General features: G+C 44.5%; 1 protein-coding gene across 4 annotated transcripts in view; it reads left to right on the forward strand.

Annotated features, from left to right (window-relative positions):
* The first annotated feature begins 880 nt into the window (after positions 1-880).
* The window catches only part of SH3D19 (SH3 domain containing 19), a 196,786-nt gene continuing 185,357 nt past the window's right edge, over positions 881-12,309 (forward strand). For 2 of the 4 annotated variants that reach the window (XM_043484637.1, XM_043484644.1), the window contains exon 1: positions 883-1,219. In XM_043484637.1, the coding sequence (XP_043340572.1) occupies positions 1,108-1,219 (112 nt within the window). In that variant the 5' untranslated portion in view covers positions 883-1,107. Of the gene's footprint in view, positions 1,220-12,309 lie in introns of all 4 variants that reach the window. The other 2 variants (XM_043484650.1, XM_043484667.1) reach the window with 2 other exon arrangements.

Genomic DNA, 12,309 nt, shown 5'->3' on the forward strand with positions numbered 1-12,309 from the left:
TCTTCGCATCAGGTGGCCAAATTATTGGAGCTGCAACTTCAGCATCAATCCTTCTAATGAATATTCAGGATTGACTTCCTTTAGGATCGACTGTTTTGATCTCCTCGCAGCCCAAGGGACTCTCAAGAGTCTTCTCCAACACCACAGTTCAAAAGAATCAATTCTTCAGCGTTCACATTGACGCATCATAATCATAATCACTTAAAGTCTGTGGTTTACGTTAAGGTTCTCCCTGTTGTACATTCTGCGGGATTGGACAAATATGTAATGACATGTATCCACCATATAGTATCATATAGACTGGCTTCACCGGAGAAGGCAATGGCAACCCACTCCAGTGTTCTTGCCTGGAGAATCCCAGGGACAGGGGAGCCTGGTGGGCTGCCGTCTATGGGGTCGCAGAGAGTCGGACACGACTGAAGCGACTTAGCAGCAGCAGCAGCAGCAGACTGGCTTCACAGCGTTAAAAATCCTCTCTGTTTTGCCCAGAGGTTGGATTTAAAAGGGAGAGAAGAGAGGGAAAGGAAAAAACTGGTGCAACGCAGAGGCGCCACCAAACTCCCAACCAAGTTCGTTCCCAAGTTCACATGCTCCAGCTGGGCCATCTCTCCAACTCAACTCTGGGCAGGTTCCTCCTCCTCCTTTTGTTTAAGTGTCCAGCAAATGGGTTTCCTGTTGACAGCGGAATATTGTGAAAGGGCAGGAAGAAGCCAGGCCACCTCCTCTTTCCCCCTTTCCTATCCCATATGTTTATTTTGTACCCGTCTGTTTTGGTGGCGCGGCGTGGGCGGCGGCGGGGCGGCTCGGCGGCCGGTAACCCCTCCCCGAGGAGGCGAGGCCCCGCCAGACCCCGCCCGATCCCGGCTCCAGCTCCGCGGGGCGGGGAAGGGAGCGGGAGAGCCGGAGGAGGAGGCCGCCGGGGCGCGCGAGGAGGCGGGGAAGCCGGCTCGGCCCGCGGCCCGGCCGCTCCCCCGTGGGCTGCAGGTGGAGCCGAAGAGGCAGCCGCTTCCGACGCCGCCGCTCGCCGGGGCTGCCTCCCAGGCCCGAGGCTGCGGGCGTGGGGCGCCCGGGGCTGGCGGCCGGCGCGCGGGCCCGCGCGGCTCGTCCATGGCTGAGGGCCGGCGGCGGGAGGACGAGGACGACGAGCTGCGCGAGCGCCGCGAGCTCGGGGGCCCGCGCCGCGCCCGGGGCCGCGTGCTCTCCGGCCACCCGGCCGCAGGTGAGGGGCTCGGGCGGCGCGAGGGGAGGGACGGGGGCGCCCTGCTCCAGACCCCGGCGGCTCCCTCGCCCGCCCGGAGGGGATCGGCACCTACAACTCTCGGAGGCGAGCCGGAGGGAGAGTGGCTTTCCTTCCGTTCCCATCCTCACTCTGGGGCCGAGCCCCAGGAAATTCACGCTTAGCTCTACCTGTTAGGGGCCCTGGAGCCGAAACTACACATTTTCCGTGCAGACTAAATCCAGGAGCTGCTGGCTTGGAACTTGTGGCTGCCTTATCTCTGGATGAGTCAGAGGCCGGTGAAGAATGCCCCCTCCCGATAGGTTTGCCAAGCTGTCGCAACCGAGTCTAAGCACGTGCTAACAGTCCAGTCGGGTTTGGGTTTTGGTGACTCTTGAACTTCGGACCTGGGCCTGCCCTCCCAACCCCCAATCGCCCAAGTGCACCTAGTTTCTACAGGATTTGCTTTAGAGTTACTTGGTGACACCACCCCCCGCCTCGCCCCACCTCCTCCCGCCCAGAATATAGCATTACAAAAGGTGATGCATTTGAACCGAGAATCATTTCTGGGCATATGACTACTTTTGTGATCTTGTTTTTGGGTGCACAAAGGCGGCACGGATCAATAGTTTGGCGCAGAAGTGGAAGAGTGAGTGTACTCCCATACCCCTTCACTTTACGGGGGAGCTTTTCACTTAAACATAAGAGAGGAAATTCTTTGGTCTTTGGTTCCAACTGGATAAGCCAGTTATCTGAAAACAAGAGGGAAGAACACAAGAGGGAAGAGATGACAATAAAAGGGAGATAGAGGCGTGAGAAAGATTCCAATGTGCACACTCATTAAGGCCTCAGTGGAATACACTGAGCATTCTGGTAAACCATGGAGAAACTTTTCTATATGGCTCCCTTAACCTCAAGGAAAGTTGGAGAATTGAAAGAAGATCCTGAGTTTCTGGGGAACAAATGGAGGCTAGAAAATGGGATGAAAGGAAAGAGTTTGAGTGGAACATGAAGAAATAGTTGATTTGATGCTCTTGGTAGGATCTTGAACCCTTAAAAATCATTCCTTTTGGAAGATGAGTCTTCTCATGTTGTCCAAATGTCAAATTCCATTTTTCCTTTTGGAAGTTTTTTTGAGGAAATCTAGATTATTTGCTCTGGACTTCTTTCTAGCAATGAGTGTTACCATCTAAATATTTGATACATAATGGGGATTATTAATGTCAATAAGATTTGAGGACTAGAAACTGTAAGCAGTAAATAAACAATGAATTGATATGAGAAAAATTAGAAAAGTATGTTTTGCACGATGTAAACTATTGCATGTTATTAATGATTATTAGAAGTATTAAATGCTTTTTGTAATTAAAAAAATCATTCCTTTTGCCCATTATTCTTTCCAGCAAAATAAGGCATTTGACTAACCACACAAACACCAACCATTTTGAAGATAACGTCTTGATAGTTTTGTTTAGTATAAACCCAGATCTAATGAAATATTGGGTGATTGCTAGATACGAGTAAATAATTCATGGGAGAATACAATGAAAAACTTTACAGAGATATTCCTCTGTTTTCCACTGATTTAAACATTCCTTGGACTCCTCTTATATTCAGCAAAAAGCTTCACATATGTTCTGTTGAAGAGCCGTACGGAAGTCATACTAGATATGATCCAGATACATGTTTATCATGTAGTTGCAGTATATGTGTTTATTCCAAGGCTGGTGGGAATGGCATATTGTAACTTGTTTTTGCCAGTTCTTTAATTTCCCAGGGTTACCAGGAGCTTTCCCAGGTTCCGTGATAATCTGTTGCTGTGAGGTGACATGGTGTTCTTTTTCACTCAGAAATTGGTGTTTACAGTTTCTAACATTTTATATTCCCTGTATGGGTTCATGGGTGAGGAACAGATATTGTGGAGTGGGCAGAGGGTTAAACTGGCTATTTTAGCAGGCTTCTTTCTTTGGAGACACATTATTTAATAGTTTACATTTCTTTGCAAGCTGTGCTCCTCTTTCTCATTAGTTTCCCGTGTGTTTTTCAGACTCCGTTGCATTCCTTACCAAGCTTGGGCATTTGTTAGTTATGTTTGTGCCGGGTGTTCTCTCTCCAAGGGAGAGAGTAGGAACTGACCTAGAGGCTTCATGTTTCTACCCTCCCTTCCCCACCCCGCCGCCCCCTTAACGTGAACCATTTTTAAAGTCATCATTGAATTTGTTAAAATATTGCTTTTGTTTGATGTTTTGGGTTTGGGTCTAACCCATACACCCTGCATTGGAAGGTAGAGTCTTAACCACTGGGCAGCCAGGGGGGGATCTCCCGTTTCTTCATCCTGCTCTTGCATCTTTCCTGTCCTCATCCCCTCTCTCCTTCCTCCACCACCTCACAATCTAAGGATTTCTTCATTTTTTCTTTGATCTCACAAAGCTTGACACCATAAACTTAGGGTGTATGGACTTGAGGGAGTCTGTGAGTTCCTTCTCTCCCTGCTAAATACAAGGTGTGGTTGTGGAAGTGCTTTTTTTTTTTTTTTTACTTTGCAATGTATATTCAGGAGAACATATAAAACCTGTAAATCATAAAGTAAGACTCTCGTAACCTGTGCCCAAGTATTATCATTTCCTGAAGCAAACTTTGGTCTCTCCTAGTCATGAAGTCTTCCTTCCCCTTGAGGGAACCACTTTTTTCCCTCTTTTCTGCAGTTTTACCTACACGTGTATGCATGCATAGAGCATATGCATATATATGTGCATCCCTATTCAATATTATTTAGTTTTACCTTACTAAGGATGATTTATTTAGTTATTTGACAACTTCACATGAGTGAAGTCATCCTGTATATATTCTTTAGTGTCATGCTTTCTTCATTCCATGTTAAGTTTGTAAGATTTATCCATATTGTTACATGCAGCTGTAGTTTCTTTTCTTTGCATTCATATGTCACATTTTTGCTTATTTTTTTTATTGATTTGTTGGAGTTTTTTACTTGCACAGGAATCTCAGCTTCCATTGGTTGCATGTGTTGCAAATTGTGCTTCTACTCTAGTTTATGTAAAAAATTTTTGTTCATGGTTTCTTCTGATGTAGAAATTCATAATTTTAATGTAGGTAGATTTATGAATCTTTTTCTTTATAGTTAAGTGTCCCTCCTCTCCTCGCTGTCGTCCTTTGTTAAGAATGCTTTCTCTACTCCAAGGTCATGAAGATATTCTGTATCTTCTGTTGTGTCTACTAAAAGTTTTGTAGCTTTGTTTGGGGAGAGATGCCATAGCTTTCGTCAGAATCTCAAATGGCTCTGAGAACTCTGAGTGACCTGACAGCATTTTTATATTGTTTCTCCAAAGGACTGCTGCTGCTAAGTCACTTCAGTCATGTCTGACTCTGTGCGACCTCAGAGACGACAGCCCACCAGGCTCCCCTGTCCCTGGGATTCTCCAGGCAAGAATACTGGAGAGGGTTGCCATTTCCTCCTCCAACGCATGAAAGTGAAAAGTGAAAGCGAAGTCGTTCCAAAGGGCAGGGAGTACAAAATTCCGAGGAGTGGTAGGCATTTAATTTTGTGTGCTCAGCTGTGTCTGACTCTTTGTGACCCTGTGGACTCTAGCTGGCCAGGCTCCTGTGTCCATAGGATTTCCCAGGCAGGAATACTGGAGCAGATTGCCGTTTCCTCCTCCGGGGGATCTTCCTGACCTTGGGATTGAACCCATGTCTTACGCGTCTCCTGTTTTGCAGGAGGATTCTTTACTGCTGGCATTTGATAGGGTTTAATAAATATTAAATAAATTTACTCTGTGTTTGATGTGATTACGGTAAACTCTGGAAGGACAGATATAATTTCTCCCATGTGTTCTGAGTAGAATAACTGATATTTTTAATATGAGGTCACAATTAAATTTCGTTGTGTTCTCTTTGTTGTGTTCCTTATGAACTGCTTCTTACATGTTGTCTCCTGTGAGGGAGGTGTTATTTTCTCCATTTTATTCAATTGAAAAGATTGAGGCTCAGAAATACATAAAAAATATTTAAGTGACTTGCCCAAGATCCCTCAAGCTGTAAGTGGCAGGATGGGGACTTGAATCCAGGTCTTTTTGACCTGAAAATCTGTGTTTTTCCAAGCTGTCCTGCTGGCTACTAGTGAAAGTCAGTTGCTTTGAATGCTCCACATGTTTATACCTGCATGTTGCTTGTTATATTTTAGAAATACTTTTTACATTTACCTGGTGCTTTTCTTAGTAGGGACTTCCACAGCCTCATGGAACTTGATGGTCACAACAACCTGAGAAGGAAGAGGGTACATTTTTGATATCCCTATTTTAAAGACGAGTAAATTGAGACTCAGAAGTGTTAAAAAAAAAAAACTTAATCTAAAAAGAACACAGCTAGATATATAGCTGCAGCTCAGTTACTCTATTGGGTGTTTCAAGTCACGAACCATTATTTATTTGATTCATACAACATGTCAGGTCATATGGCCCAGAGTGTGTGGCTCTGCCTAATAAGTTGTATCGTTTTGAAAACTACATTAATTCTTCTGGGCCATAGCTTACAGTTTTTGTTATTAGATTTCCAAAGTTATCTAATTTATTTTGAGAAAGTTATTATAAATCTCACAGACACCATGGATACATGGACATGCTGTTTAAAAATTCTCTACTCACCAAGGTCTTTAAGAAGATCTACTAGTCATCCTGTCAACAAAATGTAAGCAAAATGTGTAGAAAATACAGGGAATACAAAGAAATATATAAAATAGTTTCCCTGCTTTTAAAGAACATGTCATGGAATTAGGGAAGGTAAGCCTAATATACTTTAAAGAAATAAGTAAGAAGATCAAGTAGTTCATGGTAACTATAAAATGGAGGTTAGCATAAGAGAACCAGACTATCTTAGTTTATTTCTTGACTCAACCTCTTACTGTGTGACCTTGGACAGGTTACCTAACCTCTCTGTGTGCGTCCATTCTTTACCTGTAAAATGGGAGTATTAATAAAACCTATTGCATAGGGTTTGAGGATTGAGTGAATTAGTACATGTAATACCTTTAGAACACAGCTAGGCACATAATAAATACTGCCTATAATGTTGTTAGTGTTTATGTATAATTTTGTTATTGCTAAAACATCTAACACTTCATTGAGTCTGAATTTTTTCTTCATTTGGGAATAGTTACGCAGTTTCAGGTTGGCAAAGAAAAAGGAGGTAAAACTGCATCTTCACCATTTCTAATCAAATGTATTTGCTTTGCTTTGGAATTCATGTATCTTTTTGAAATATATCAATCTTACAAGACCATCAAAGACAGAGCCTAGTTCTTCACTTGACATTCCTTGCACCATACAAGCTATTTTAATGTGGCTTGTCATGATTTTTATTAATACCTTTTCTTCTTCATCACAAAAGAAAAGCTCTTTCTTGTGACATAATCATTGTGTTCAAAGTGATTTCAGCAAATCAAAGGGAAGTCGATGACTCCACATCCTATTTTTAACCAGGGTGCATGCCTTCATTCTTTTTTTTTAATCTTTGCCACTGTTCATCCAAGGCTTCTATAGCTTCACTGGCACGTGACATTCCGGGGGCAACTCTGCCTTCTCTCAGAACCTTTCACCTCTACACTCAATGGTGTGTGTGTGCTAAGTTGCTTCAGTCGTGTCTGACTTTTTGCGACCCCATAGACTGTAGTCCACCAGGTTCCTCTGTCCGTGGGATTCTCCAGACAAGGATACTGGAGTGGGTTGCCATGTCCTCCTCCAGGGGATCTTCCCGACCCAGGGATCGATCCCACAGCTCTCACATCTCCTGCATTGACAGACGGGTTCTTTACCACTAGTGCCACCTGGGAAGCCCTACATTCAGTGGTACTTAGAGTCTAATCCTCTGTACACAGATCTCTCTTAATTAGCTTTCAGTTCAGTTCAGTTCAGTCGCTCAGTCGTGTCTGACTCTGCAACCCCATGAATCGCAGCACGTCAGGCCTCCCTGTCCATCACAAACTCCTGGAGTTTACTCAAACTCATGCCCATGGAGTCGGTGATGCCATCCAGCCATCTCATCCTCTGTCGCCCCCTTCTCCTCCTGCCCCCAATCCCTCCAAGCATCAGGGTCTTTTCCAGTGAGTCAACTCTTTGCATGAGGTGGCCAAAGTATTGGAGTTTCAGCTTCAGCATCAGTGCTTCCAGTGAACACCCAGGACTGATCTCCTTCAGGATGGACTGGTTGGATCTCCTTGCAATCCAAGGGACTCTCAAGAGTCTTCTCCAACACCACAGTTCAAAAGCATCAACTTTTCAGTGCTCAGCTTTATTCACAGTCCAACTTTCACATCCATACATGACCACTGGAAAAACCATAGCCTTGACTAGAAGGACCTTTGTTGACAAAGTAATGTCTCTGCTTTTTAATATGCTATGTTGGTCATAACTTTCCTTCCAAGGAGTAAGCATCTTTAGCCTCCAGCAACTTACAGCATCTTTCTGGGCTTGAGTTTTTGCCTTATTAATTGAAAGGATGAGGTTTCCAACTTTGCATTTTGGGATTCTAGGACATGAGCAGGAAAAGAACTTCTGACTTGGTTTACGGAAGCGTGCCAGTGTGCAGGATCAGATCTAGGGGTGTTTCTCCAGGTTCCTTGTGAAGTTATTCGTTGATGAAGGAGAAGCCAAAGGTGCCAGGCTTAAGGCATGCCTTACCTGGAGAAGGGCTGTCATGCTGGCTTACGTTGTGTCTCTCAAGATGGGCACTTCACTGGTCAAGGGATGGTACTCTGCTTTATCAGTAGAACATGTGAGCTGTGTTCTGGGGAAATGTATAATTCTTTGTGTACATCCTAGGGGAATTTATAATACTGAACATAGGTACGATGCAAATGTTAGCGTTAAGTACAAGATGGAAATATATATCTAGTAGCTTCATAATGCAGAGCAGGGTGATGGGAGGGAAGGAAGGAGGCCCGGGCCTCTCATTTGTATGGAGGTTGAACGTCAGTTCCTGCCCCTCAGCCTCTGTATGTCTCACCTTTAGGGGCTCTAGGCTTGCCTTTGGGTGGGGATGGATGTGTGGCTGGGGAGGAGTGAACAGGCAATAAAGCATTGTTTTTTCTTTTCTTTGCAAGCAGAACTTTATTAAATGGGCAACAGATAGTACACCCTCGAGACGTGAGAGCAGCCGACCCTGTCGGAGTGGCTGTTTTCTTTTTTTAAGTGAACTTTTTTTTAAGAATAGTTTTAGATTTACAGGAAATAGTTTTAGATTTACAGGAAATAGTTTTAGATTTACAGGAAAATTGTGAAGCTAGTACAGAAGGTTCCCGTCTCCCACACCCATATTTCCCCTTTATTAACATCTCCTTAATTTTTCCTAATTTATTCTTGCTTTGCATGGTCCTATTACATATAATTGTGATGTCTCCTCAGGCTGCTCTTGGCTGTAACAGTGTTTCAGATTTTCCTTGTTCTTGATGGCCTTGACCATGTTAAGGAGTACTGGTCAGATACTTTGTAGAATGTCACTCTTTGGGGATCTGAGGTTCTAATGTTTAGACTGGAGTTTGGGGTGTTTGAGAGGTAAAGTACTGTGTGTGTGTGTGTGTGTGTGTGTGTGCACGCGCGTGCACGCGCTCAGTCGTGTCCAACTCTGTATCCCCATGGACTATAGCCCACCAGGCTCCTCTGTCTGTAGAATTTTCCAGGCAAGAATACTGGAGTTAACCATTTTCTACTCCAGGGGATCTTCCTGGACCAGGGATCAAACCCGAGTCTCTTGCATCTCCTGCATTGGCAGGCGGATTTTTTACCACTGAGCCACCTGGGAAGCCCATGAAGTACCATATTAACCACATATTAAGGGTATAGTTTTTCTCTCTTTTTTTTAGTATAATTGCTTTACAATGTTGTGATAGCTTCTAATATACCACAGAGTGAATCAGCTATGTGTATACATATATGCTGTCCCTCGTGGGCCCCCTTCCACCACCACCCCCATCCCACCCTCTAGGTGATCCCGGATTGCCAGGCTGTGCTCCCTGACCATGCAGCAGCTCCCCACGGGCTGTCTGTTTACACGTGGTAGTGTATAGAGGCTCAGTACTACTCTCCCACTCATCCCACCCTCCCCTCCTCTCACTGTGTTCACCTGTCTGTCCTTTATTTCTGCATCTCCATCCCCGCCCTGCAAATAGGTTCATCTATGCCATTTTGCTAGATACCATATATATACACGTTAGTATGTGATATTTTTTTTTCTTTTTCTCACTTCACTCTATATGACAGACTCTTAAGTCCATCTACATCACTACAAATGACCCAATTTCATTCCTTTTTATGGTTGTGTAATATTCCATGTTATATTTGTACCACATTTTCTTTATCTATTCATCTGTCTGTGGACACCTAGGTTGCTTCCATGTTCTGGCTGTTGTAAATAGTCCTGCAGTGAACACTGGGGGTATGTGTGCCTTTTTCATTTATGGTTTCCTCGGGGTATATGCCCAGTAATGGGATTGTTGGGTCATATGGGAATTCTATTTTTAGTTTTTCTTAAGGAACCTCCATACTGTTCTCTATAATGGCTGTATCAGTCTACATTCCTACAGATAGTGCAAGTGGGTCCCCTTTTCTCCACACTTAAGGGTATAATATTAACATCACTTACTACTATTGATATTGACCTTGATCACCTAACTGAGGCAGTATTGGTCAGGTTTCTCTACCCCAGGGTTACTCCTCCCTCCTTTCATAACACAGGAACTAGAGGAAGTCACTGTGCAGGCCACACTTCGAGTAAGAGTTATGTTTCACCTCCTCAGGGGTAGAATATCTCCATAAGTTGTGTAGAATTCTGCACAGGCGATATCATTCTTTTTTAGTTTCTTTGGGCTCTCCAAAATCTCCACTGGGACTGTGTTTAGACCTTTCCTTTTAGGGAACGTGAGCTCGATTCCTCCACCCTAGTTCTGTCCAGAAAATCTGATAACGTCCTGCTGTCTGGAACACACTTTCATAATTACAAAAGAAAGACATGGAATGCATATCCAGCTTGAGGTGGCCTATGATTAAAACTCCTTCACACTAGCGTATCCACAGGTGCCAAGCACTAATATGAATTCCTTTCCAGTTTTGGAAATAGAGAAGAAGTTAGATTATGAGAGGAATTTGGAAAAGCTCTGGACTAGGATAACCAAACAATGAGTTAATATTTATCGTGTGCTGGCTTCCAGGTGGTATTCTAATTGTCTTATGTGTATTTTTTCCCTTAGTCCTCATACCAGTCCTATGAGATAGGTGTGATGACTCCCTTCATTTTGGCAGATGAGAAACTGAAGGGGCTGTTTACCTCGAGAGGTAAATAATCTAGTCCAGGTCACACAGCCAGAAAGCATGGAGTAGGATTCTGTGCAGATTCCTAGTGGCCTCCTCAGTATTCATCCCCCTTCCCTAGTCAGTGGGACCCTGTGTGACTGACTGGGGCAGAGTACCCACCTATGAGACTGCTTTACCCAGCCTGCTAATGAGGCTCAAGTGGAAGTTGTTGAGTGGGGTTTCTAGGCAAATTCTCTAAAGGGGACTCAACTGTACAGAATATCCTTTTGCCCATGCCCCCTTCTATCCCCCTCCTACCAGGAACAAGGGTGTGTGTGGTTCAGCAGCCATCCTGAGTCATGAGGTCACCTTGAGGATGGAAGCCGCACACAGAACAGCGGAGCGGAAAAATACACGGATTGTCAGTTCCCAGTGTCGGTAGAGTCATCATATGAGCTTTTGACTGCCTGCTTCTCCTTTATTTAAGAAAAAACTGTCTTACTTCCACCTCTGTTGCCTTGCATGGGTGCATGTGTGCTCGGTTGTGTCCAACTCTGTGCCATCCCATAGGCTGGAGCTTGCCAGGCTCCTCCATCCATGGGATTCTCCAGGCAAGAACACTGTAGTGGGTTGCCATTTCCTATTCTAGGGCATCTTCCTGACCCAGGGATTGAACCCATGTCTCTTTCATCTCCTTCATTGACAGGCGGATTCTTTGCCACTAGCACCACCTGGGAAACAATAGTTATCTTCAGTTCAGTTCAGTCACTTAGTCGTGTCCGACTCTTTGCAGCCCCATGAATCGCAGCACGCCAGGCCTCCCTGCCTATCACCAACTCACGGAGTTTACCCAAACTCAGGTCCATCGAGTTGGGGATGCCATCCAGCCATCTCATCCTTTGTCGTCCCCTTCTCCTCCTGCCCCCAATCCCTTCCAGCATCTTAGGTCTTTATAATTAGCAGCTGAATCCGATTCCTGGCTGATAAAAATTCTGACTTGATCTTGTTTCTCTCTCCTTATCACTAGGCTAATTTTGTTACCATGAGGTTACCTTAAGATACCTAGGTTCTTGCTGCTATTTTGTGCTTTATTATAATGTGACCTTGGACAAATAACTTAGATGTCCCTCCCTTTTGCATCTTTTGAATGGGAATTATTTATTCTCTAACTGCTCTACAAGTTTACTGTGGGAAAAATGCCTATAAATGTCAGTTTCTCATGTGTAATGTACATTTCTTGAAGAGGGTCACGGTCATCCTTGTTTAGCGGGATTGAAAGGGAAACCTCTAGAATCTGAAAACAGTTTTCTGATTTTGTCATTTTGCCAAGTGCCATGTTTAATACTTCTCAGGGCATGGACAAGCAGAAGCTGTGGTGGAAGGAGGTTTTGTCCCTCTGCTGCACAGGAGCAGATTCGCAGTGGCATCACTGAGGAGCCTGTAGCTTGTGCCAGGCCTGCTGCTTACGATTCAGAGTTTGTGTCCAGTATGGCTGCCTGCATCGTGCTGGAGTGTTGTTTTCTGAAGATACGTTAATCAAGGAATCGCTGTACTGGAAGAAAGCTAAATGCTTTTTCTCTGAGAGCCGGCCAAGCACAGGGGGCACAGAAGAAAACGTTTGCACACACGTGGAGAGTTCCTTTTGCTGGCAATAAATGTCACCATCTCCAGAGGGTCCTCTGAAACTAGCACAGAGGTCTTCACAAAAATCTGGACGGCCCCTCACTCAGCTTGGGGCTACCTAGGTAAAAGATCCTTTTTTGCCTTGTCACCGCACTCCTTGTGTCTCTACTT

This window comes from Cervus canadensis, chromosome 1 (genome assembly GCF_019320065.1).
Source record: "Cervus canadensis isolate Bull #8, Minnesota chromosome 1, ASM1932006v1, whole genome shotgun sequence".
Lineage (NCBI taxonomy): Eukaryota > Metazoa > Chordata > Mammalia > Artiodactyla > Cervidae > Cervus > Cervus canadensis.